This window comes from Nomascus leucogenys, chromosome 8 (assembly GCF_006542625.1).
Source record: "Nomascus leucogenys isolate Asia chromosome 8, Asia_NLE_v1, whole genome shotgun sequence".
Taxonomy (NCBI): Eukaryota; Metazoa; Chordata; class Mammalia; order Primates; family Hylobatidae; genus Nomascus; species Nomascus leucogenys.
In genome coordinates this window covers 99,518,214-99,545,559 of record NC_044388.1, presented here as the reverse complement: position 1 = coordinate 99,545,559, position 27,346 = coordinate 99,518,214, and the positions used below count along the sequence as shown (strand labels likewise).

Here is a 27,346-nt window from a genome sequence, read left to right as displayed (position 1 = left end):
AAGAAAACCATGCCAGTGTCTCCTGGACGAAGGGGCATGGGTTGGGGCCTGCCAGGGAGAGGCAGGCTGCCCTCAGCCTGCGTGTGAAGTGCTTTATAAGCTCTGTATTTATTATTTCTTGCTCACCATTAAAATCAGATGTACTCAGTGCTTTTGTATTCAATACACATTTAACCCTGCCGACTTAGATTTCTCAGGTTTTAAATCCAGTGGGGAATTGGCTGGCTTCCCAAGTTTCCCCTCCAGTCCCCCTTGAACAGAGCTGGAAATCTCTGTTTAGCATTTTCTCCCCTGACGCGGCTGGGATCCTCACACCGGTGGGGCCGGTCACTGTTGTGTGTGCCTGTGGGTTTCTTCCTTCATCCCCAATACCCACCCTTCCTAAGCACCCCGGAAAGAGGGGTGTGATCGCTGAAATATGACGAGACTTGTCTGCATCGTCTGTGATTCGGGCTTCATTAAACCATTTTGTCTGTGTGTGTCTGTGCCTGGTTGTGATCTGCCACCATGCGCGTGTGAGGGTGCGTGTGTGTGATTCGTACGTGTGCCTTCACCTCTTGCGCGTGCCTCTGTGAGTGTGTATTTGTGAGATAGTGTGTACATGGAAGTCTGGAGGCCTCGATGGTATCTCGGGATGGTCATGTCTGTGAGTGTAATTTTGTGTCTGGCTTTGTCCACATTAGTCAGGTGTGTGTGACTCTGGGTGGATTGGCAGCCATGCTGGTGACCAACCGCCTCTGGGGCTGGCGTGTCTTTCTCTCCCTCCCCAGCCTCCGAGGCTCCAGCTCCGTGCTCCCCACCCCCCCACCCCTCCCCCCCGCTCTGTCTGTTTTATCATCCCTAATGAAGCAGTCTCCTCCACCGATCCCGCTGATTGCCAACCCATTCCTTTTGTTTGTTGGCGCTGAGCCATTCAGCGGCACTCTGACAGCTCAGCTCGTCTAATTAGCTCTGTTGTTCTTTTTCCCCATGTTTCACCACGTTGCAAGTTCAGTTGAAGTTGCCACAAACTTAATCCCCCCATTTCAGCCACAAGTTCACATTCTTAACCCGCCTTTATTGTAGCAAGGAGCAGCCCTGTGCAAGGATGAGCTGACAGGCCTTAAAGTCTGACCTTTCCTGAAAGCTCTGCCCCAGGGCCCCCCGGGGCAGGGGCAGAACTGCTCCTTCACCCTACCCACACTCCTGCTTTTATGGGGAGAAGTTGGGGGTGGCGATCATTCCAGCCAGGTGACCCTGTTGACCAGCTGCCAGAGCTGGGGAAACCAGTGCAGAGTTAGAAGGAGTGCAGGGATATCCACTTGTTTATGCAGCACATGTTGACTGAATGTGAGCTGTGTGGCAGGCACGGTTCTAATCACGATGATACTAGCGACGTCATTATGCACTTCTCAGATTCCAAGCAGCAACATTCATTTGTTCCTAAAAATCTTGCTGAGCGACCATGACATACCAGGCAGTCCACAGAATGCGAGGCAGGGATAAGAGAATCCTAAAACTCATCTTGTAATTCAGAGACACCCACTCGTCGTCTTCCTTTTGCTGTTGACGAGAAGCGACATCCAGGTCACAGAGGAGCAGGATGAGCATTTATTGAGCCCCCATTGTGTACCAGACCCCTTGGGGGAACTTTCCCTGTATCTGCTCTTCACAATCACCCCACAGATGGAGACAGCGAGTTTGGTGGGATGCCTTTGGTGTTTACCACATCCCTGATATGCCAAACCTGTCTGAGATCAGACTGGCCACTCCACAGGAAAAACTTTGGTTAGATCAGACGTGCACAGACCTAAGGCCTTGACAAGACTCCATAAAGACTTGTCTTTTATGCAGCCAGCTTCTGTCATCTGTGTTCCTAAGCCACTGTGCCATGTCACCGACAAGCTTCTGGGGGGTGGGGGTTGCAATGTTCAGGAAAAAGGGCGGGCAGGAAATGGAGTGTGTGCCTGCTTTCCTTCCCTGTCTTGTCCTGGAAACTCAGCAGTTGTGGCATCCCATCCATGGAGAAAGCAAGCCCCCTGCCCCGGCAGGCTCGGTTGTTTTTATCAGCAATGAAATTCAGAGATAGACTTTCTCAGCTTAGCTCTCAACCCATCCCTCTCAGGCACTGGGAGTGTACAGAGATGACCATGCCAAATTTAAAGCCATGTAATGTCGACTGGACCAAATAAGTATCCTTCTAAGGGCACCTAGAAATTCTCAGCCTAACATCCATCATGAACTCTGGCAGGGGATGAGGGTATCTTTCTCTGTGGGCCCTCATCTTGGCTTTCAGAGGCAGAGGGTCAGAAAAACCCATCCCGCTGCTGCAGCAGCTGTGGGGTTAGGAAGCTGGGTCCTTCCTGATGTGCCCACTGCAGACCCTCCCACTAGGTCTGCTCAGTGCATGTAGCTACACAAGATGGGCAGCATCCAGGCTGAACCCTGCTGGGAGGACTGGCACAGGGATGCCCTGGGAAGCAGAAAGACGATTTGTAGTGGCACTCTCTCATGCCTTTCTTATTTAGAGAGGAAAATAAGCACCCTGTGATTCTGTTGTAAAAAGAGCAAACTAAGCATGTGTACCCTAAAAACAAGTGTGAGCGCAACCGTTTCTTTCTACAAAACCAGCTTCTGGGCGTCAGAGGAAGATGAGAGGGAATTGTCATTGATAAGGGCCTCTTTGTTCCGGGTCCTATGTAGGCATCATCTCATTGGACCCTCACTGCAGCCCTGCAAGGAGGCCAGTGGAACTATCCTCATCTTGCAGATGAAGAAACCGAGCTTTCCAGGAGCACCTTTCTGATTTGAATAGGCCACAGAATTCCAGTTAATATGTCTATCTGCTGCCTGTTAGATGGCGATGTTTCTGTGATGGGCTGGGCTTTTGTAGCCTGTAGCTTTGAAAATCCCTAAACATTTTTTGGGGATGCCATTTATCCAAATGTTCAGAATGTTCCTGTATGGCTTTTCCAACTCACTCCTTCTTGGGGGTCTCCCCCGTACCCCCTCTAGGTGCGCCCACCTCGTCCACATGTTGTTAAGAGACCAAAGAGCAACATCGCAGTGGAAGGCCGGAGGACGTCTGTGCCGAGCCCTGAGCAGTGAGTGTCATGCCTCTCCCCTCTGTCTGCAAGAACCCTGTGTCTGTGGGGCCAGCACTTTGTGGAGCCCAAGCGTGTAGCCCCGGGCCTTTGTGAGGCTTCCCCGGGGCTCCCAGCGGGTGTTTCACAAAGGGGTCATTCAGGGAACAGGGCTTGATCTTTTACTCGGTCTGGTTGTCACACCAGTGGGAGGCCCCAGAGGCCAGGGAGCCAGGCACTTGGGCTGGATTTTGAGGGGTGGGGTCCCAAGGGTACTTTGCTGGGTTCAGAAGAAGGTCCTAGGCCTCTTGTGCCGAAGATGCCGAGTCAGTAGGTGAGGGTTAGAACCTGGTGAAGGAGGCCAAGTGTCCAACTGGATCCACCCACCTTCCTAGGCCTCCATGGCCGAGATCTGTACACAGGACTGCCCTTATCCACTGCCCCAGTCCCACCAGGACCCTTTGCCCACCTGTGCCGGAGCGTTTATGTTACTGTGGTTTTTCTTACCCATCTCCCTGAGACGCGGAGCTCCCTGGGTGTTCTGCCCAGCACCTCCCGTAGGACTGGCCTAGAGTCACCTGCTCAGGAGGTGTGGGGTAGATGAGGTGAATGAGGGGGCAGAAAGACAAGCAGTGGCCTGAAGTGGAGCTGCCGGTTGGGGGGTGAGGCAGAAGGCTGCAGACAGCCCCGAGTCCAGACCAGAGCCATCTGCAGAAGGTAGCGCTGTTTCCCTTTGTCCGCAAAAGAGCCCTCGGTCTCTATCCAGACAACTCAGCGGCTACCCGCTGACTTCCTGTGATGTCTTGAAAAAGTGCATGAGTTCATCTTGGTCTAGGATTGTTGGAGGAGTCAGAAAAATTACTCTAGGGATCCTGAAGTCCTTTGGGTGGAAAGGGGAAGGCTCCCATGTCTGTCTGGCTCTCAGAAAATGTCTCAGGGAAAGAAGGTAAGGGACATGGCAGGTCCCAGTCAGAATTGGAGCAAGAAGGAAAAAAAATGATTTTGAACTGTCAGACTGGGGCCTAACCCAAGTTGCAGTTCACTTCAGCTCTCCAGGATTTTCTGGTTGATAGTGAGGGTACGGTCTTTAAGGAACCAGCCCACCCAGACAGCCCTCAGACTTTGCCCAGAAAGTTCTGGAATTATATGTGTGTGTGTGTGTGTGTGTGTGTGTGTGCGCGCGCGCGCGTGTGCGTGCTCGCACACAAGGATGCTCAGTTATGAGACATTTGGAAGAGAGGACTCCTGAAGCTGGGTTAAGTTTAACTTTTGCTCTGCACAATAGCCTGGTGGGAACATTGAGGGATGGATTATGATTGCCCCCTTATGGAGAGAATACTGCATGACACCTGACTGCCTCGGACTAAAGATTCCTCCTTAAGGGGATGAAATTTGTCACATTTCTTTGAAGTCACCTCTTTAAAACTGGACTAAACCTTTTAGACACTGTACCAGGATACAGGGTCACAGGCCTGTTGATATTGAGTTGTAAACCCAGAATATTCTTGCATTACACAGAAACACCATTGCAACACCAGCTACACTCCACATCCTACAGAAAAGCATTACCCATTTTGCGGCCAAGTTCCTGACGAGAGGCTGGACCTCTTCATCACATTGACTTACGCCGTTGCTTTTCCAGACTGGGCAGAGGGGCTGACTCCGCAGTGTGTGCCAAAGAGCCGGTGTCTGATAATCCCATTTTCCTGCTTATCACCTGAACTGTGTCAGTATCACTTTTAGTTTTGTTGGTTGGTTGGTTGGTTTGTTGTTTGTTTAATATGCCCTGTTTTCTACTTCTGTTGGGAAATATTTGGGGTTGAAATAAACCAGTGGGAGCATGGGAGCCTGTTTGGTGGTTGGCAAACTAACAGTGATAGAAAACAAATGACAGGTTTTCTGTGAGCGTACGTCACAGCGGCTCGGGCCCACAAGGAGACTGAGGGGTACGTTTCAGGACATCATTCCAAGGGTTTCTGTTCACGTTTGTTTAACGAGGAAGGGGAAGTTGTTCTCCCATAATACCAGTGGTATTTCTGGTGCAACCCGGGTGTTTTTCTACGCCTCTTCCCATGCTGCCTCCCCACCCCCCCACTGTGCTCCGCCCCTTCCAAATGCCATGTCACAACAGCACTTGGATGTGTTTTTCTCAACTGTCATCAGCTCCAGCTGGCAGGACCAACTTCTTGAAACACAGGAAGCATCCAGCGGAAAATATTTTAATAAAACAGACTCCTCATAAAATATTGTTCGGGGGAGGGGGAAGAAACCGGCTCCACCAATCTGTCGGCGTTGTATTGGGAGATGTGAGAAGCCAGGCCAGCAGCAGGGGCCTGATCCTAATGGGCCTTTGTCAGGTGGTGGTTCCGTGTTGGGCACACGGACTCGGTGCCTGGCCCTTTAATCTGGCCTGGGTTTTCTTGAATCACAGATCTTCATCTCCACTGGGAATATCAAAGTGCTTGGGAAACTTAAGAGGACTGGGGCGGCAGAAGGGGATGCAGGATCTTTGAAGTGGAGAGGAAAGATTCATTCCTTCTGACTTCTTGCCCCAACTCTCACTTCCAAATTGCACATTAAATAATCCCAACACTTTGGGAGGCCAAGGCGGGCGGATCACCTGAGGACAGGGGTTCGAGACCAGCCTGGGCAACATGGTGAAACCCCATCTTTACTAAAAATACAAAAATTAGCCAAGTGTGGTGGCGCACCTCTGTAATTCCAGCTACTCGGGAGGCTGAGGCATGAGAATCACTTGAACCCAGGAGGTGGAGGCTGCCGTGAGCTGAGATCACACCACTGCACTCCAGCCTGTACAACAGAGTGAGACTGTGTCTCAAAAATAAAATAAAATAACCAGCTTTGTGGACAGCAAGATGGGGCTGATTAAGAGCAAGACTGTCTCCTGGAGTAGCTGAGCATCCTGGGACTCATCAGGGCCCAGAAACACCAGCCAGCCGCTCTCTGGCCAGTCCACCTGTGAAGTTCATTTCTTCCTTCCCAGCTGATGTCCATCCCTCCGTCGTTCCATCTGTCCATTCATGCATTCATTTATTCAGCAAGTATCTTTGAAAACCTACTAGGCGCAAGCACGGACGATTTTTTTAAAGGAGGCCTTAAAAGGGAGTTCCCATGCTGACTCTTGGTTGACTTGCATTTTCCCAAAATGAAATTTTCCGGTGTCAAATTTTCTTTCTGAATCAATGGTAGGTTTCCTAGTCCCTTAAAACTGGCCATTGGCAATTGGAAGAAGACTTTTTTGAAGATTTCTGGGGGAAACATTCCCTCTACTTTTCAGATAATATTACTTGGTTAATATTCAGTTACTAAATCTCTTCAAGAAGTACTGGCTACATCTATTATTATTCAGAGCACAGCTGATGTGACTGACGCCCGGGGCTTCCCTGGGGCAGGGATCAGGGTAGGAGGGATCCTGCAGGAGAGGCTGTGGGTCAGACACCAGTCAGCAGGGGGCGCGGTGGAGCACCCATTGATTTCTAGGCCTTCTTGGGCTAGCATCGTTTCTTCCAGAGTGGGAGCTCAAGCCCAGAATGTGGATTTGACCAGTCTTCCCAAGGTCACCCAGTTGAAAAGTGGCCAGGCCAGCATTCAGAATTCTTGATTTCATTCTCTCCATGACATTCTGATGCTGTCCTTGGAATGGGGCCCTTCAGGGTCCATCTTTAGTCTGGCTTTGCCCAGAGAGACAGCTCCACATCCTAAAATGAGATGGCCTGCCCAGCAGGCCACCCTTCCTCTCTGGCTCCCTGAAGGCTGGAGTTGGGAATCGGATCTGTTCAGTCTTCTCACCGCCAAAGAAACCATGTGCACTGGTGCCTGAGTGTTTCTTCTTGGGTTAGGAAAGAGGAATGACATTCACCAACATCCCTTAAGATTGTCAGAGATATTAGCTGGGCATGGTAGTGTGTGCCATGAGAATTGCATGAGCCCTGGGGAGTTGAAGGTTGCAGTGAGCTGAGATCATGACACTGCACACCATCCTGGGCCTCAGAGCAAGACCCTATCTCAAAAAATAAAATAAAAAAGATTGTCAAAGGTAGGTGGTAGCTTTCCCATTGAACAGACAGAAAAACTGAGGCTCAAGGAGACTTTCATAACTTGCCCAAGGTTTCTCAGGGCCAGAAAATGGTAGGATCAGCTGTCTGATGACAGAAGCCTGGTCCATTCTTCTCTACTATCCAGGCTTTTTGTTAAGACCTAATTATCCTTATGTGCTTCTCTGACTAGTGGGGACGATGGCTATGGCAGTGAGCACAGTGAGGTTCACAGCTCCCCTCCTATTAAAAGCGGGCCATGGCCAGGCACGGTGGCTCACACCTGTAATCCCAGCACCTTGGGAGGCCAAGGCGGGCAGATCACTTGAGGTCAGGAGTTCAAGACCAGCCTGGCTAACACAGTGAAACCCCATCTCTACTAAAAACACAAAAAATTAGCTGGGTGTGGTGACACATGCTTGTAATCCCAGTTACTAGGGAGGCTGAGGCAGGAGAATCACTTGAACATAGGAGGTGGAGCTTGCAGTGAGCCGAGATCATGCCATTGCACTCCAGCCTGAGTAACAGAATGAGACTCTGTCTCCAAAAAAAAAAAAAAAAAAAAAAAAAAAAAAAGGCTGTGTGGTGATTTCCATGGGGTGCGGCACGGCTGCCAGGCCCCAAGTTATCTTCCTTTTGGTCTGCCAGGTATAGGGGAATTGCCCATCCAACTGGGTGCTGAGAAAGAGCCAGTGGCGGCCGGGCGCGGTGGCTCATGCCTGTAATCCCAGCACTTTGGGAGGCCGAGGCGGGCGGATCACGAGGTCAGGAGATCAAGATCATCCTGGCTAACAGTGAAACCCCATCTCTACTAAAAAAAAAATACAAAAAATTAGCCGGGCGTGGTGGCGGGCGCCTGTAGTCCCAGCTACTCGGGAGGCTGAGGCAGGAGAATGGCGTGAACCTGGGAGGCAGAGCTGGCAGTGAGCCAAGATCGCGCCACTGCACTCCAGCCTGGGCGACAGAGCAAGACTCTGTCTCAAAAAAAAAAAAAAAACCAGTGACAGGCTCTGAAAGGCAGCGCTGTGGTCTGAGCCACCGGGCCCCTCATGATGGCACACTGTGTGCAGACTAAGGCCAAGGCAGGGAGTGACACGCTGATCCTGGGGTGCATCTCTCTGCCAGGCAGCTAGTCATTTGTTCCCTGCTGGGAGGTGGCAGTAGGGGCTGGGGCACTGGCCCTCACAGAGTTGCTGAGAGTATGGAGGGAGATAATTATAGGCACCTGCCACCTGTTTAATCTTCACAGCCCAGAGGTAGGGCTGTCTTCTGAGTCTTAAGGGTTCAGGGGCTTGCAGCTGGTTGTGGATCTGAGGTGCCCTCCTGACCACCTGCATGCAGAGCCAAGTGCTTTCTACTGCACACCTTGTCTCCTCATGGATGAGACACTGAACACCCTCCAGTCACATGAGGGGCTTGACTGGCTGCATCCTGGTTATTTGAAGTTCCACTGTACTAAGTAAGAAGGGTCCAAACTCAGCCAGCAGGGCCCAGGGCTGCTGCCCAGCTCACCTCTCTGGCCAGATCCATGCAAAATCTGCTCTTTTCAGGTAATTTTTGGTTTGTAAAAATTACCCAGTAGCCTGATAGACAATCTGGAATGTTAGGGAAAAGAGACAAATTCATTCTGAATCCCATTACTTTCATTCCACTACATATTAGCATTCCTGGAGATCCCTGCCCAGTCTTTATCCTGCATGTCTTTTACAGAGCTGCAACTTCCTTGCAATATGCCAGCATGTGGACTTGTTCCGTGTGTCTCTGTAACCCCTATTGTCTATGACTGCAGAGGATCTCATTGTGCATATGCTCATGGTCTGCCTAACTATTGCCCTCATACTGGATCTTTAGATCCTTTCCAGGTTTTCATTAATATAAAAAATGCCAGAGTAAATATCCTTATTCTGGGCCGGGCACGGTGGCTTATGCTTGTATCCCAGTACTTTGGGAGGCCGAGGTGGGTGGATCACTTGAGGTCAGGAGTTCGACACCAGCCTGGCCAACATGGCGAAGCTCCATCTCTACTAAACATACAAAAATTAGGCGGGCGTGGTTGCACACGCTTATGATCTCAGCTACTCGGAAGCCTGAGGCAGGAGAATCACTTGAACCCGGGAGGCAGAGGTTGCAGTGAGCAGAGATCATGCCACTGCCTTCCAACCTGGGCAACAGAGTGAGACTCTAAAAAAAGAGAAAAAAGAAACGGAATTATTGACAACTCCCATTAACTGGGAATGTGCTAAGCACTTTCCATACACGATTTCATTAAATCCTCACAAGAAATATGTAGGGGAGCTCTTATGAGATCTATTTTATAGAAATAGCTGAGACTTCAAGAGATTATCACTGTCCTTGGTCACACAGCTAGTTAGTAGCAGACCTGAGCCTCACACATGCCTCGTTAATACCAAAAGCCTTTACCCTTAACCAGTTGTAAGAAGATTTCTGCTCCATATTGCTAGATAACTTTCTGAAGAGTTGTACCACCTTATACCCTCACCAGAACTGGACTCCCGGACATCTGATTCTGAGGGACCCAGAGGAACATGTGACTGGCATTCAAACATGTGTCCGAATCCTTCTGGACAAGGAAAACTTCTGCAGGCCATGCTAGCTAGGTAGACAGTCTGTACCCCAAATGCCCAGCCCTTGCTGCCTAGGAATTGGAGTGTCTGATCCTCTGAATTGCACTGCGTGACCCCAGCACCAAAGCCCCAGAAGATTAAAATAAGATCAGAAGAAGCTGCCAGACGCATTTAGTGAGAAAACTCCGCCTGAAGCCCAGGTCTCAGAACGCTTTGCAAGGGACTCTGGGTGCTCGCACACATGCTCTGGCAAAAGCTGGCGTGCCGCTTGTGCACGTTCAATGGCCTCGCCCTCCTCGGGCCTGGGCTCAGCACAGCCTCAGCAGTTCAGTTGCTCCCAGCTGTGGATCACACAGGGGTAAAGCACTTTCCCTCCTGCACAGCCCCACAGCTGCCCTGGGGGCATGGGCCCATCATTTGTATGGTGGCCTGGTGCATGGGCAGAGCTCTGGCATCCAACAGGCCTGAGTCAGCCTCCTGGCCCACCAGGCACCAGCCCGGAAGCTCTGGGCATGTCTCCTGGCCCTCCTTTCTTAACATGATGCCTATTAACATCTCCAGGAGTGTGGCTGGGGAAAGGCCCACAGGAGGAACTGGCATCCTGAGTGAGCAGAGCGTGTGGCCTCCCTCCTGGCCTTATCTCCTGAGGTGGCCGCCACAGCCTCAGAACTCCGACACCCCAACACCTCCCCCACGAACCACCCACTCTCCTCCCTCCCACGCCCACAATCCTCTGCGTGTCTCCTGATCTGGCGGTGACCGGCCATGTTGTAGTTTTCTCTTTATCTCACGCGCGCGCGCGCACACACACACACACACACACACACACACACGCCAGCCACACCAGTAGTTTGTGAGCTCCTCCTCAGCTTTGACTCTCCAACTCCTGGACCACATCCGAGCCCAGACCTCTGCTCTGAGATGTTTCCTGGGTGAATGAACAAAGGAATCTGAAGGCAGAGTGCAGCTTGCAGTCAAGCACCTGGGAGGCGGGGGAGGGGCGTCTGGTAACAACCACAAACAGGTAAAGAGCACCTACTGTGTGCCAGTTGTGATTAGGACATGTGTATGAAGCTGCTAGTGCATCCCCGGCCCTCTAAGAGCCAGGAACTGCGCTCAGCCCCAGGAGCAAGTCTCCAAGATGCCAGCTGGGCCCTCGGCCCCAGGGGGTAGGGGCAGCTGTCTGGGCTGTACCCCCTGGCAGGCTGCCAGGGCCCACTCCCTGAGCAGCCAGCCGTCCAAACACACGAGCAGAAGGTCACAGACCCAATTAGCAGGGCTAGAGGCCTCTCACTCTTACTCTGTCTCTCTCTCTCTCTGTCACACACACACACACACACACACACACACAGTAGATTCTGGGCCCTGGAGACAAAACCAAGCCTAAAGCCAGCCGTGGAGCCTGAGCCTAAACTGGAAGAGCAGGAAGTGCCAAGGATACCTCACCTTTGCCCGCCCAGGATCCCCCCAAGGATCTGCAGCAGCCCAGGAAGACATGGGACCCATTTGTCTGTCGCCGCTTCTGCCTGGCAACTCGGAGGGTGGGACTTTTCCTAGGAGCTGTCACCACGGGGAGTTAATTCCAGCTGGAAACCAAGCCTTGGGGATGCTTTAGGAACAGGAGCCTCATCTTCAAGACATGACTGATTTCAGTCACCCCTGAAAGGCTTTGCCGTCCCACCCGAGCCCTCTGCCTCTTCCAGATGCCACATCGCCATTTCTCAAGTGCCTGTTTTGTGCCCAGCAACTTCACACGTGTCGTCTTGGCTAAACTCCCTGCTCCCCAAAAAATCTTTGCAGCCTGCGCATTCAGCCATGAGGGAGCCACGGCTGTAGCCAGTGGAATGACGTGCCCTCAGTCCAGGATGTGCACCCGGGCAGCCAGCTCCCACGGCCACTACTTTCTTGCCCCCACCACTGCTCCCACAGTTCCCAGAACTCATTCTCCAGATCTGGGCTCCAGGATGCAGAGGCTGTCCTCAGGGTAAGGGGCAGGTGTTCTGCACAGTGCCTCTTCCCTGCAGAGGAAGGTGCCCCCAAGGCATTCCCAGCCCCATCTTCCCTCCACCACAGAGCCTGAAGCCCACATCCTGTGCTGGGGCCGCTGCCTATGTGAGTGTCCAGCCAGTGGCCGTGGAAGGGCTTCTCAGGGCATGCTGGGGCATGGGTATGACGTGTGAAATTGGCATTCATGATTTTTGTTGAAAGAAGGAAGGAGTGAACCTACAGACTGAGAAGTAATTAAATAAATGCCTGAATAAAGGCTGAAGAAGCCAAGGGCATAACCCAAGAGAGGGGGATGGGCAGCCAGGCATGCTTCCTGCTTGACTGCTGCCACCCCAAGGCCTTGCACCACCCCCAGACTTGCACGTCACCTCTCATTCTTGCGCTGGCTCCAGGCCCTCCATGACCTGGTCCCTGCCAACCTCCAGCCTCTTCTCTTGAACTCCCCACCCCGACATCGAGTTGCCTGTGCCTGCCCCTCTCGGAGATGCCTCCAGGTCATCATGATACCTCTCCCATACTCAGGATTAAAAGTCCAGCTCCTGCCAGGCACTTTGGGAGGCCGAGGTGGATGGATTGCCTAAGTTTAGGAGTTCAAGACCAGCCTAGGCAACATGGCGAAACCCCATCTCTGCTAAAAGAAAAAAAAAAAAATAGCCAGGCATGGTAGCACATACCTATAGTCCCAGCTACTCTGGAGGCTGAGGCAGGAGAATCGCTTGAACACATGAGGCGGAGGTTGCAGTGAGCCAAGATTGTGCCACTGCACTCCAGCCTGGGCAACAGAGTGAGACTCCATCTCAAAGAAAAAAAGTCCGGCTCCCACATCACCTCCCAAATGGAGCCTTATCCAAGAGCCCTTGAGCCAGGCACGCCCCCACCACTGTCCTCCGGCAAAGCAAGTCCCCAATGGGGCAGGAAGGACCTGGTGTCACACACTCACTCATCTCCCCCACCTCCCCTAAACCAGTTCCCTGGAACAGGAAGAGCACACTGGTGATCGTGACTTGTGGCAACAATAATTCTTATCGTTGTTGCTTTTAAGTAGATATTCACCTGCAACTGAGTATTCCTATGTACAATAGCTTCCTCTGTCTCCAGTTCTTCTTCCCTGAGAACAGTCCTAGCCCTTATCCTGGGTTTCTCAGAGAACAGCTCCAGTCTAATTCCAGAGTTTCCTCTATGGGGCATGTGCCACTCTCTACCCCCAGAGACCCCACAGTCTTGGTTCAGGGCCACCTTCTTTTTTTTAAGGTGAGGTCTAGCTGTGTTGCCCAGGCTGGCCTGGAACTCCTGGGCTGAAGCGATCCTCCCACCTCAGCCTCTTGAGTGGCTGGAACTTCAGAGATACCTGTGCTGTGGAATCTCTGGCAGGAGATGGGGGTTCCCGGATGTTTCTGATGTGCTGAGATATGCCCAGCTGAGGACCACTAACCATGCCTGGAAAGTTCTGGGAAGGCAGGGACTGCCTTACTCATCCTTGAACATATAGGAAAGACCCTGCACAGGATACAGATGCCCAGAATCTACTTGTTGGCAGGTGAACGTGGCATGTGGACAGTAGTGGATTATTCACTATGTGCTCAGCACCATGCAAAGCCCTTTACAAATACTTGCACTTAAGTTTTCCCATAAGACTCTCAGGAGGGCTACAGAATCTCCATTTTACAGATAAGAAAATAAGGTTGCAAAGATGTGGAACCAGCCCAAAGGCCCACCAATCAGCAAGTGGATAAAGAAACTGTGGTATATCTATGATGGAATACTACTCAGTCACAAAAAGGAATGAATTAATGGCATTCATAGCAACCTGGATGGGATTGGAGACTCATTCTCAGTGAAGTAACTCAGGAATGGAAAACCAAACATCATATGTTCTCACTCATAAGTGGGAGCTAAGCTATGAGGATGCAAAGGCATAAGAATGATACAATGGACTCTGGGGCCTCGGTGGGGAAAGGGTAGGAAGGGGGTGAGGGATAAAAGATTACAAATTGGGTTCAGTGTATACTGCTTGGGTGATGGGTGCACCAAAATCTCACAAATCACAGCTAAAGAAATTACTCATGTATCCAAATACCACCTGTTCCTCAAAAACCTATGGAAACAGAAAATGAAACAACAAGAAAGTTAGGTTCAGGGAGGTGAAGTGACTTTTCCAAGGTAGCCTGGCTGGGAAAGGGAGGGTAGTGGACGGTTAGACAGACTGGCACCTACCAGACAGGCAGGACCCGGCCTCACCCTGGGGCCTGTCCCTGCTCGTCAGCACGTGCCCACTGGAGCCACGTGACAGAGGGACACAGCGTAGCCAAGACATTTACAAAGTGAAGATCCTTTGTGCCTGAGTGAAGTGATCCTTTCAAAAATGATCGCCAGCTCCCCTTCACCACCTCCGGAGACCAAGCCCTGGCTGATTTTTCCCGTCTTTATCTCAAGTACATTTAAATGTCAATTAAATTTGAAATATCTACATTTGTCAGCATCTCATTTTGGGCCAGCGTGACGTGCTGCTGATTTGTCCACGCGATGTGACACATGAAAAAAACTCCCGCGATGCAGATCTTCCTCATTAAAAAATAAGCCAGTGCGATCCCGGTGCGGCAGAGAGCACGGAGCACGTCCCTGCTTCCTGACGCCGTGTCTCTGACATGGTATTTAAAAAGGAACAGCCTCGCCTGTCACCACTGTCACACGCGCGCGCTAACCGGCGACACGTTAAACCAAACATTAGAAGGGGTTCGGGAAGTCATCTGCATGGGAACTCCACACGGAGACGAGGTGGGCAGAGGCGGGAGCAGCCGTGGGGGATGATGGGGTCTGATCCATGACGGACGGCCAGCCTTTCTTCCGCGCCAAGACTCTGGCAGCCCTCGCTGGGCAGCCAAGTTTGCCGCAACCTGCCTTTTCACAGACAGCTCTTTGTGTGTAATAAAATCCAGGCAAGTGGTGGGTGGCAGACTGCAGGGGAGTAGCTGAATTGGGTTAATGAGGGAAAAGGTGCTTTTTTTATTTTTATTTTTTTATATTCTGCCTTAAGCTAATAAAAAATTTAAGCCTGGACGTTTTCGATGGTTCATCCTTTATCTCTGACAAATATCTGACTGTATGTTTCATGGGAGAACATGGGAAGCTGAATTTAAGTAAGTTTATTTTGAAACCTCACCTTTCATTAAAAGTAAAAGAGGAAACACCCTATCTCTTATTTCGTTGTTTCCGACCCAGGAAACTGAAGAGGCAAGATCCCGTAGTGGTTGAAAGTTGGCAAATCCACATTCGGTTCCCAGCTCTACCTTTAGCTGCTGTGTGACCCCGGGCAAGTGACTTCCCCTCACTGAGCCTTGGCTACTTTGTCTGCAAAATGGGGTTGCAATAAAGAATTCATGAGAAATTGTATGGACAGCATTTTGCCCAAGGCTTGTAAGTACTGCTAGTGTTATCGCCATCCATGTGGCCTGGACTCGACAAAGCTCTGATCTGACTACATCAGACTACAAACTTCTCACTTGGATGTACCCTGCCACTTTCAAGAGACGGGTGGTATATTCTGAAGACAGCTGGGCCTCCTGTGGAAACCACTGCCCAACCAGCCTGGCCCGGCCAGTACATCCAACTGGAGAAGGAAAGTGGCTCGTGAGCTGGAAACTGCCGTTCCCTCTCTTCCTCCGCCCGCCACAGTCATGCCAGTGTGCGAGCCCCCAGCCCCCTCCACCATCACAGCAGTGTGGGCGGCACTGGATTGTGACAGTGGCCTGAACTGCGGCCGCTGGATTTAACAAAGCCAGGGCACAGCCCAGCACAGAGGCTCCTCGCTCCTGGGTGAAGCTGGAAATTCCTGGCAGGTTGAGTGGCATTGTACCAACGTGTCAAGCTGTGATCTGTGCTCTCTTGTCAGAGCCAGAGGTGGGGGCCCGTGTTTGAATAGGTGTCGGAAAGGCAACCAAGGTGGACATGAGGGCGACTAGAGAGCCTCCCTCCATTTGGCCTGAGCAGGGGCTAGTGTCCCCTCATGTGCGTCTACTCTGAGCCCCGCTCACAGGAGAGTGAGGGCCCTGGGGGTGGACCATGCGGGCTGCAGTCCCCGTTGTCCACTTCTTGGCCACATGGCCACCTCTTCACCAGTGATGCCCCAGTGCACAGCTAGCCTGGGTCTGCTCACACCAAGCAGACTCAAAGTGCCTCTTCGTTGGGTGCACAGATGGACAGATGGATGGGTGGACTCATGAAGCCTTCATCCTCAAGAAAATCAGTATGGCGACACTTTCTTGTTAGGTTCTTGTGAGGGGTAGAAATGGCCTGTATAAAGCACAGTACCTGCTTGTTGATACCATTTTAAACACTTTCTGCCTGCCCCTACCTACCTGACACCCTCACCTTCAAACGTCGTCCCATTCTTCACATCTTAGCATCTCAGAACAGATGGGAGCCCAGAGGGGGAGCACTTTTGTGCCACAGCCACAGTCTGGGGAAAGGGGACAGTGTGGTGCAGCTCCAGGAAGATGGTGAAGTGGGGGTTCCCCAAGCAGTCTGGCTTTCATTCATTCACAAACTTCCACAGCATTCATGCTCTACCCCAGCTGGGGAGAAAGAGAAGAACAAGGCAGGCCCTGCCCTTGAGGAACTTGACTCAGAAACGGAGTGGCAAGAGGTTAAATGGTATCTATGAAGTGCTAAGACACACAGCCAGAGAGCTCTCCTAGCCTGCAGTGGGCTTCATAGAAGTCCCACTGAGCTGAGTCTTCAAGACCGAAGAGCAGTCAGTGCTCCAAGCAAAGGTGACAGGGAGGAGGAATATCCAGGGCCCAGTGTGGTCAGAGATGGTAAGCATGGCCGCAGTGCAGGGGAGGCCAGGAGAGGGCCACAGAGGTAGGCAGAGCCAACACACAGCATGGAGACTGCCCTGCTCGGAGCTCGGCACGGCCGCTCAGCAGTGCATCCCACGAGCTCCCCAGAGTTCAGCAGAAGCCCACAGCCTGCCCACCTGCTCAGGAGAGCAGTCAGTGCTGCAGAATGAGAGTGGGCTCTCCCCCTCACTTTGAAATAAGTCCCTGCAAATGTCTGAACATTATTATTCCTAACCCTTTGCTCCACAGATTTATTTACTCACTATACCACCAACTGCAGCAAGAGCACAATTCAGAATGGCAGATATATAGGTTTTAGCAGGAGAGTGACAAGTGTGGGTTTGTAATTGAAAGAGACTCTGGTGGCTGTATGGAGGGTAGCCTTTCTGCTCTGTCTTCTTTGCTGTGGAAGTGGCAGGAGCCAGGCGGTGCCCTGGCCCCGACATTCCTGCAAGTCAGGGCTTCCTGGCCTCTCCACTGAGGCGGGAAAATGCCCCCTGGACCAGAGCCCTCTTGAGTCCAGGAAGGGCTGAGTTGTGTCTTGCCCCTGACAGCCAGCAAGGCAGCCTGGGAGCAGAGAAGAGCCCAGCGCTGCGACTCGCCGCCTCCTGTTGTGTAACCCTGGGCTACTGGCTTCCCCTCCTGAGCCTCAACCTCCACTGCAGTTCGAGGACAAAACTCTTTGCCCGGCCAGCCTCTGGGAGGAAGTGAGGGTTCTGATGTGAAAGTGCTGGGATGGGCACCAGCCCTGGCGGATTGCAGCAAAGTGCAGGCACAGGCCACTTGCCCCGTCCCCATGCACAGCCACTGTCTCTCACTCATCCTCTAGCTGTGGTTCTCATGTCCTTTTTTTGGACACATGGCCCTTTCCTGAAATAAAACCTCCAAAGAATTCTAGCATACAGAGCAGAGAAGGGGGGGTGAAGGGAGAGGAGGTAGCCCATGCCAGGCCCCCGTACCCCACATTCTCCCCAAACTTCACTCGCCTCAGAGCAAGCCAGCCCACAGAATGGGGCAGGGGTGCGGAACACCCCTGGGTCTGCTCACACCAAGCAGGCTCAAAGTGCCTCTTGGTGGGGTGGGGTGCACAGAGACACCTACTCCCCAGCACAAGGGCCGGGATTTGAACCCAGGTCTGCCTGGTCCAGCTCACCCCTGCTGAGCACATGGCCTCTGGTGGGCCCTGGTCAGTATATAATTCATGGGAGCCGGACGTGGAGTTTCTCCAGGCTGTGTATGTGTTGGTGTTTATAGAGGTAGAGCTCACAGGTGGCTGACAAGGGAGATGCATTTTTTATAACAATGAATATTTAATTTCCACATCACAGATGAAAAAGACTCTCTGAAGAGGCATCTGAGGGAAACTCCAGAGAGCAGCCGCTAATCAGAAAAGGGCCTTCTCGTGAGAGCTCTTCCGCATGGCTCACTTTTTTCTTTAACTTTTTTATTTTTTATTACTTCCTGATTATTGGAGTAGATATGCTCATTGTAGAAAATGTATAAGACACAGAAAAATAAGAAGCAGAGGGGAAAGAAATCACCCATGATTCCACTGGCTGTTATTGACGTTTAGCCATGAACCCTTCCAGTCTTTTTTCTATGAATTTTTCCATAAGCAGATGACAGCGAATGCGGTGTGATTGCAGTTGTGCATCCTGATCTATAAATTTGTCTTCATAAACATTTCGTTTCATGGGAGGACAAGATTCAGCCACTGCGCCAGCTAGTTGTTGCTGACAATGTAGGTTGTTCCATGTTTTAATATTATAAACAGCAGTGATGACCATCTTCCGGTATGATTCTTTGCCAACTTTGAGGGTTAACCAAATGGAAGTGGAATTACTGGGTCCTGTGTGATGGATCATGAGTTTAAGGCTCTGGACACATGGCAAATTTAGTTTCTTTTCTATCTGGAACGAGCTTCCTCTCCTGGGAGCCCCCATCCCAGACTGGCACGGGGAGGCAGGGCCAGGCATGGAGCCCAGAGGCCTGCTTCCTGCCTGCATGTGAAGTTCTGAGGGCGCCCCTAACTGCCTGTTCTCTTCTCTTTTGTCTTCCTCTGCCCCAGCCTGGTAAAGCCCTTGCGACACTATGCGGTCTTCCTCTCCGAAGACTCCTCTGACGATGAATGCCAGCGGGAAGAGGGCCCGAGCTCTGGCTTCACCGAGAGCTTTTTCTTCTCCGCTCCCTTTGAATGGTCTCTCCTTCCTTCTTCCACTTCCCTGAGCTCGGCTTGGTGACTCTGCGGGGCTGCATGGGGAAAGCAGGGGGGCTGGTGCTGCTTGCCTTTGTGTCGGGGGGAGGGTGTCTGTAGCTGCTGCCTGCCAGTGCCCCAGTGCCAACATGCAGGGTGGACGCCACCTCTGTGTGCCACCTCTCAGGGCATCTGTTCTGCCAGCTCCACAGAGGCTGTGACAATAGAGTGAGGTGACAGGGCGATACGCGAGCATTGGTCCCCTTAGAGATGAAATGTGCTTGACTGCTAGTGGAACTGGTGACTACAATTAGCCTGGTTGTTGATCTCCAAGTCCTTCTTTATCTCAGCACGTCTTGGAAAGCCGTGGAGATGGGAGTCAGAGTTTAAGTTAAAAAAGAAAACGTTCCTCCTATGAAATGTGTATGTTAAATGCCAGCCCATCCAAGTGTTCTCATCTGCCTGACTTTTTAAAGATAATTTAATCCTTATTATTTATAGCCTAAACCTCATACCAATTACAAGTAGTGATTTTTAAAAGTTTCACCCACCATCCAGCCACCCCTAAAATTAAGCTGCTGTCGCCCTCCTTTCTTTACCGGTTCTTGCCCCTCCACCCACAAGTGTTTCAGAGCTGGGATTGAGCAGAGAGGCAGCTTTTGTCTGTTTGCCCTTGTTAACACGGTTGTGTGTTTTTAATGGGAGCCTTTAAGGGAATGGAAACTGCCCTTTGCGGGATGCCTGCAGTGACCACAGCAACCTTCCAGGGGGCACGTTAATCGTTTTGGTCACTGCACAGAAGAGGAGATGCCTTTCCCTCCCTCTCCCTCATGTCCCCTGCACCCTCTTCCTGTTCCCAAACCCCAGCATCAGGTACCTCCACCTGGGATGGCCTGTGGGTTCCTCTGGGGACCTTATAAACCCCAGGCTGCTCAGCCCCCTGTCATCGACCCCACAGGGTCAGAGGGTCCTGACCCTTTCCTGCCACCAGGTCACTGGGGACCCAGACAAGTCACTCCCCTCCCAGTGTCCTCACTTAGAAAGTAGTAGCCTTGCCAAGCGCAGTGGCTCACACCTGTAATCCCAGCACTTTGGGAGGCTGAGGCGGGCGGATCACTTGAGGCCAGGAGTTCGAGACCAGCCTGGCCAACGTGGTGAAACCATGTCACTACTTTAAAGATACAAAAATTAGCTGAGCATGGTGGCTCACACCTGTAATCCCAGCTACTCAGGAGGCTGAGGCACGAGAATCACTTGAACCCGGGAGGCGGAGGTTGCAGTGAGCCGAGATCACACTGCTGTACTCCAACCTGGGTGACAGAATGAGACTCTGCCTTAAAAAAAAAAAAAAAAGAAAGAAAGTAGTGGCCTAAGCTGGTGTCATCCAAGCATCACACGTCACTTTTGCTGTATATCAAATCTTTGTTTCTATTTTTCAAAAGATTTTAAAATTAGCCTTCTCCTAAGCAATACTATCTATGATATAGGCTTAATGTATTAGTTATTATTTCTGTTGCCAATTAGAACAAAAATAGAACCTTTAGCATAAGAAATGTTCCTCTATGTGTCAACTTAAAACGTCTTTTGGGAAAAGGAACCCTGCTCCCAGCCAGGAGTCCACCAGGTCAAGTCCAAGGCCCAGCTCCATCGTATCCTCTCTGAACTAACTGATGCCTTAATTATTTAAATAATGACGAGGGCTCGCTTCCTTAGCCCATGACCTCAGAGGTCAGTACAGGCCTTTGTGTGTGTGTTTGAAAAGAAACTGGCCCATCCTAACTCAAAATGGGCTCAAAAGAACACTATTTCCTTAAGTTCCAGAAGCACACTGACTGACTTTAAGCCTTTCATTGTGCTCATCTTGATTAAAGGGTCTCTAATTCCTTGGTCAGGGTGAGTGAGGGACATTTGAAGCCTCTCAAGCTTGGCTTCCATTTCCACCTCTTGCGGGTGCTGTGTGACATAGGTGAGTTATTTAACATCTCTGAGCTTCATTCCTCATCCATAAAGTGGGTGTGTAAGTCCGACTTCCTGGCCTGCTTGCATTGCTTCAGCGAGAGAGTGCATGATGGAGTCCCTGCCCGTCACTGGGACTGTTTGATGAGCCCTCCCATGTCCCCACCCTGGTGCCTTCACTGTGATCCTACCCTTGACCGCCAGGTGGTGCCCTTCCCCCACTTTACCAGTGCCATGGGCACCATCTCCGCCTGACATAGGGCCACCACCAGCCCCATAGTTGGGGTTAGAAGAGGCGAGATGTGGCCAGGCGCAATGGCTCACACCTGTAATCTCAGCACTTTGGGAGGCTGAGGCGAGCGGATCACGAGGTCAGGAGATCAAGACCAGCCTGGCCAACATAGTGAAACCCTGTCTCTACTAAAAATACAAAAAATTAGCCGGGCAAAAGGCGGGTGCCTGTAATTCCAGCTACTCAGGAGGCTAAGGCAAGAGAATTGCTTGAACCTGGGAGGCGGAGGTTGCAGTGAGCCGAGATTGTGCCATTGCACTCCAGCCTGGGAGACAAGAGTGAAACTCCGTCTCAAAAATAAAATAAAAAATAAAAAAATAAAAAAGGCGGGATGCAGTTCCCACTGGGGCTCCACTAGAGGTCAGGGTTGACCCAGGCGTTGCCTCTCCATCTATACAGTGGTGCCCTGGGACTCAGGTCCATGGGAAGGGAAGGCAAGTGGAACCCTTTTTTTTACCTATACTTGGATCAGCTGCAAAGTAGTGGTGTGGGGTTTTTTTGTTTTGTTTTGTTTTTTGCTTTTTTGTTTTGAGACAGGGTCTCGCTCGGTCGCCTAGGCTGGAGCGCAGTGTTGTGATCTTGGGTCACTGCAACCTCAACCTCCCAGGTTCAAGCAATTCCCATGCCTATGCCACCAGAGTAGCTGAGACTACAGGCACGCACCACCACACCCCGCAAATTTTTGTGTTTTTAGTAGAGACAGGGTTTCACCATGTTGGCCAGGCTGGTCTCGAACTCCTGACCTCAAGTGATCTGCCCGCCTCGGTCTCCCGAAGTGCTAGGATTACAGGCGTGAGCCACTGTGCCCAGCCAATGACTGCAAGGTTTTGATGTGTAAAAGCATAGAAAGCTGTTAGCAGAAGAGCCTGTGTGACAGCCATGCTCACTGGTGGGCGATGGATGCTGTAACCAACCTCTGCGTGTCTCTGCTGTGTGCCGGGCACCGCATTTGCTCATGTAACCACCACCACCATCTGAGCGCCGGAGGCTCAGAGTTAAGTGACCTGCCAAAGGTCCCACAGCAAGAAATAGCATGACCAGAGGTGGAACCAAGGTTAGCAGGGCAAGCTCAGGCCCAGACAGTTCCCCTGGAGAGCTTCCCCAGCTCAGTTCCCCGTGAGCTGTTCACAGAACCTGACTGTGGCTGTGCCTAGGCCACCAAACAAACAGCAGAGCAGGGCGGGAGCAAGAGGAGCATGACTGCCGGCCTGTGAGCCCACTTCCAGTCCTGTCTGTTCCTCACACCTTGTCTGAATGGCTCACAAGCCCACTAGCCAGTTTTATGAAAGGACCTGTAGTTTGGGGGGCACTAAATGGGTCCCCTCAGTGCAAGTGAGAGCCAAAGCGAGTTGCCCCAGTTCACAGCCCCAGGCCCGTCGGCATGCCCAGCTTGCACCCTCGCAGCCTCCCAGACTCCTGCCCTCACGGAGACCCCAGGACACTCTCCTGTCCTGCAGGCTCCTGCGTGCACCCCTCAAGCCCTCAATGTGCTTGGGCTGGAGGCCGCTTGCTCCTCCCCTGAAGGCCTGGGTGGGAGAGTCCAGCCTGCTCTGTCCCCCACAGGCCGCAGCCATATCGGACACTCAAGGAGTCAGACAGTGCAGAAGGCGACGAGGCAGAGAGTCCAGAGCAGCAAGTGCGGAAGCCCACAGGCCCTGTCCCAGCTCCCCCTGACCGGGCTGCCAGCATCGACCTTCTGGAAGATGTCTTCAACAACCTGGACATGGAGGCTGCACTGCAGCCCCTGGGCCAGGCCAAGAGCTTGGAGGACCTTCGTGCCCCCAAAGACCTGAGGGAGCAGCCAGGGACCTTTGACTATCAGGTATGGCATGGGTAAGGGAGGATATCTGCCGGGGGCCAGCACTGTCCGCACACGAGGTGGGACCCCCATGTGACAGTGGAAGAGACTAAGGGAGAAACAGTGACTTTCCAAGGCCCTCAGCCAGTGCTCAGGGTCAGTGTGACTGTAAACACCTCCTAGGGTGCCGGGGCCCACACCACCCTAACAGTGATGGTAGGAGAAGATGCTAGAGCCCAATGGAAACTTGCCCCACTCTGTGTGTGCATCAGACGCGGGGGAGGGTGCTGCCAGCCACTCTCCTCGCACCCCCAGGCAGGGCTGCAGCCCCTGCTGGAACTGGGATTGCGTCCATCCCTGCCAGGGCTCCTTGGCAGAGCCTGTGGATGAAAGTTCTTGGTTCTGCATTATGAATGCAAATCAGTGTGTAATTCCCATTGTGACGTCCAATCCATCACATCCCCTCTTGGTGCCTGAGTTTCCTCACTTGCAAGTGGGGACTTCTGACTTTGCATCACTGGGTCACACTGTGGGGTTCACAGAGCTCCAGTCATTCATGAGTGTTCCCTGCTGGGAACGAGGACCTGGGCCAGGAGAAAGGGACTGGCGCCCAGGCCGTGTGGCTTGCAAGTGGCAGAGCCAGGACTCCAGCTTGGCCTCCTCCTTTCTCCCCAGCCAAGGTGCCTTCTATCAGGCCTTGAGTCTCACTCGCCCTCCTGGGCTTACAGGTGATTGCGGGTGCCTGCGATCTAAAAAGTAAAAAGGGCCAGCCGGTAGCTGGAGTCACTTTCCTAAAACTCCTTGGCAACCACCAGTGGCGTAAAGGGATGAGAGCTTTCTTTTGAGTTCCCGGAGCACAGGCTTGGAGTCCAGCATACCTGGGTCCTCTGCTGGTAACCTGGGGGAGCCCCCAGCTGTTCCAAGTCCGAGGAGCTGATCAGCCACACACCTAGGCCCAGCACACGTTGAGCACACAGGAGTGGTGTGGGAATGGGCACACATATGTCCCAACTCAGCCTGTGGTCACTGCCTCCCTCCTTCCCTCCCAACAGAGGCTGGACCTGGGCGGGAGTGAGAGGAGCCGCGGGGTGACAGTGGCCTTGAAGCTTACCCACCCATACAACAAGCTCTGGAGCCTGGGCCAGGATGACATGGCCATCCCCAGCAAGCCCCCAGCTGCCTCCCCTGAAAAGCCCTCGGCCCTGCTCGGGAACTCCCTGGCACTGCCTCGAAGGCCCCAGAACCGGGACAGCATCCTGAACCCCAGTGACAAGGAGGAGGTGCCCACCCCTACTCTGGGCAGCATCACCATTCCCCGGCCCCAAGGCAGGAAGACCCCAGAGCTGGGCATCGTGCCTCCACCACCCATTCCCCGCCCGGCCAAGCTCCAGGCTGCCGGCGCCGCACTTGGTGACTTCTCAGAGCGGCTGCAGACGGATCAGGACAGGCAAGCTGCCCTGAGTCCAGGGCTCCTCCCTGGTGTTGTCCCCCAAGGCCCCACTGAACTGCTCCAGCCGCTCAGCCCCGGCCCCGGGGCTGCAGGCACGAGCAGTGACGCCCTGCTCGCCCTCCTGGACCCGCTCAGCACAGCCTGGTCAGGCAGCACCCTCCCGCCACGCCCCGCCACTCCAAATGTAGCCACCCCATTCACCCCCCAATTCAGCTTCCCCCCTGCGGGGACACCCACCCCATTCCCACAGCCACCACTCAACCCGTTTGTCCCATCCATGCCAGCAGCCCCACCCACCCTGCCCCTGGTCTCCACACCAGCCGGGCCTTTCGGGGCCCCTCCAGCTTCCCTGGGACCGGCTTTTGTGTCCGGCCTCCTGCTGTCCAGCGCTGGCTTCTGTGCCCCTCACAGGTCTCAGCCCAACCTCTCCGCCCTCTCCATGCCCAATCTCTTTGGCCAGATGCCCATGGGCACCCACACGAGCCCCTTACAGCCGCTGGGTCCCCCAGCAGTTGCCCCGTCGAGGATCCGAACGTTGCCCCTGGCCCGCTCAAGTGCCAGGGCTGCTGAGGCCAAGCAGGGGCTGGCCCTGAGGCCTGGAGACCCCCCGCTTCTGCCTCCCAGGCCCCCCCAAGGCCTGGAGCCAACACTGCAGCCCTCTGCTCCTCAACAGGCCAGAGACCCCTTTGAGGATTTGTTACAGAAAACCAAGCAAGACGTGAGCCCGAGTCCGGCCCCGGCCCCAGACTCGGTGGAGCAGCTCAGGAAGCAGTGGGAGACCTTCGAGTGAGCCGGGCCCTGAGGGTGGGGGATGCACTGAGGCCCGAGGGTCCGTCCACTGCTGCGGTTCCAAGGCTCCCCCGCCACTCTCTCTCTGCCCAGGTTCTGCTGGTGGGAAGGGATGGGACCCCTCTCTGCTGCCCCCTCCTCCCCTCCACACTGCCCATCTCTGAGGTCTGGCCCTGGGGAATGGCACCAGTTCCAGCCTGGGAATCACCCCAGTTCCTGAGTGCCCCTCCCACCCCGCGGTTGCCCCTCCTCGGCACCCTTGATTGGGTTTTGCACTAAAGAGGTCAGCTGGGCCAATGATTGCTCCAGACTGAGTCCTACCCACCTTCCCCCTGGAAGTGTCCCGAGAGGCTCCGCAGGCCTCTCCTCTGAGCCCAGCTCTCCTGTCTCCTCCACAGCCAGGCCCTGCACGCCCACCTCCTTGGACACAGGTGACAGGGTTACCCTCCAGTTTGAGCTCATCTGCACGAGACACAGGCGGCTTGGGGTGGAAGTTAGGACTCCTCCTGGGCTGGAGGATTTACCTGGTGGGGCACTTCCGGACTGTTTCTAGCAATATACACACACGTTCTTTCCTGTGTCTTCACCCCAAAACTTCAGTTGATTCTGACCTGGGAGGATCTGGGGACCAGGGGGTCTTGGGCTGCCTTGTGATACGCAGCTCCAGCCACCTTGATTTATAGAAGGAAAAGGGAACCTCCATCTGAGTATTTTGGGAGGAGCCCCCAGCCCTCGTCCAGCTCTGGCACGCTGATAGCTCCAGGTTCTCTCGCTGTCAAAGCTGGGGCTCGGCCTCTTATCTGGAGCTCCTCTTGTCATCTGGGGCTTTGTGGGCAAAGCTGCGACCCAGGTTGCCACTCGAAGGTCAAGCTGAATGCCTCAGACTGATGTAGAAGGCAGCTGGCCTTCCTGGGTTTGAACGAGGCAGTGGCCCTGAGCTACTTTCTCCAGGCCCAGGTAGAAAGGACAAACTTGGTCTCTGCCTCGGGGAAGCAGGAGCAGGGCTAGAAGCCAGTCCCTCCCCACCTGCCCAGAGCTCCAGGCCAGCACAGAACCTCCTGAGGCCAACGTCACCAAAGTTAGATTGAATGTTTTATTATCTTTTTCCCTTATTGATTTGATGAATCTTGAAATGGATTCATTTCCATAAACCATGTTAAAGTATGGCCCGACCATTTAAGAAAACAACCATCTGAGACACGCAGGAAATTGTGAGCATTTCGACCCAAGCTCTCATTTCCTATTTGTGAAGGGTCAGACACAGTCTACCCAGGGGTGTCTGAGGGGGACAAGGGGGTCTCTGGATATGTCACCCAGGGAGCCCCCTCTGTGTCTGAGAGGCCGCCACTGCTGCACATGGTCAGTGAGGCTTGGCGGCCGTCCCAGCACATGGCTCTTCCTGGGTCAACCGTGACCTGTCTGGCTCAGGAATGGGCTCTGGCTGCTGGGGGAGCCATGTCACTCCTGGGCCATGGGGGCACCTCCCGGGCACTTAGGTGTTCCAGCATAGATTCCAGTCTCACTCCCTGGGCAGACCCCCAGGCCCCATCCAGGATAGGGCAGAGGAGGTGCTGGTGGCCCCAGGGAAGGAGGGTGTGGACCCCAAGGCCCCCTGGCTGTGCTGGGGGGCTGGGGTGAGTGCTCCATGTTCACATGAGCACTGCTGCCTCTTCACTTGTGGGACTTTGCAAACCCAAGGATGAACTTTGTGTGCATTCAATAAAATCATCTTGGGGAAGAGGCTGGCATCCCCGTGTCCTTGAAGCTTTTGGGGCAGGGAGGCCCCGCATGGGGAGAGGAGGCCCCGCACGGGCCCGGAGCCATCCTCACCACCTGCTCCTGTAGAGGCAGGGGCCAGGCGCAGAGCAGTGAGTTAGGGAAGAAGTCAACTCCCCACACCCTCCCAAGCTGGTGCTCACTCAGGGCTCTAAGCCAGCTCATGCTCTGCCCCTCACAGACCAGGCACGGGGTTGGGCTGGCAACAGGCCCGCTCAGCCCTGCTGGGGCCATGCGGCAGACTGCAGGCCACCAATGATGTTGAGGGCACCCAGGAGCCAGGAAAGAGTTCAAGGGGACACCTGGCAAATCGCCCCCACAGGTCTCTCATTAGCAAGAACAGAGCCTGGGAATCTGCCTCTGTTGGACGCTGGTGTTTGTTTGGAGAGGGGGGAATGCAGACCAATCGACCACCCATAGTGAGCGTGGAACAGGCCCAGTCACACCACCCACCCCCTCCGACTCGCCCATCTGACCATGCCCCCCCCTTGCAGGACTGACAGGCCTGAAAACGACAGGCACCCGGGCCGGGCACGGTGGCTCA

The 27,346-nt window shown here is 53.3% G+C and overlaps 1 protein-coding gene across 5 annotated transcripts in view; it reads left to right on the top strand.

The window, feature by feature from the left end:
• DENND1A (DENN domain containing 1A) overlaps positions 1-26,764 on the top strand; it is a 544,738-nt gene extending 517,974 nt beyond the window's left edge. For 3 of the 5 annotated variants that reach the window (XM_030817797.1, XM_012509181.2, XM_030817794.1), the window contains 4 exons: positions 2,995-3,083; positions 18,616-18,744; positions 22,553-22,811; positions 23,840-26,764. In XM_030817797.1, coding sequence (XP_030673657.1) covers positions 2,995-3,083; positions 18,616-18,744; positions 22,553-22,811; positions 23,840-25,027 — 1,665 coding nt within the window. In that variant the 3' untranslated portion in view covers positions 25,028-26,764. Of the gene's footprint in view, positions 1-2,994; positions 3,084-4,580; positions 6,406-18,615; positions 18,745-22,552; positions 22,812-23,839 lie in introns of those variants that run through there. The other 2 variants (XM_030817793.1, XM_003264111.3) reach the window with 2 other exon arrangements.
• Positions 26,765-27,346: the final 582 nt, after the last annotated feature.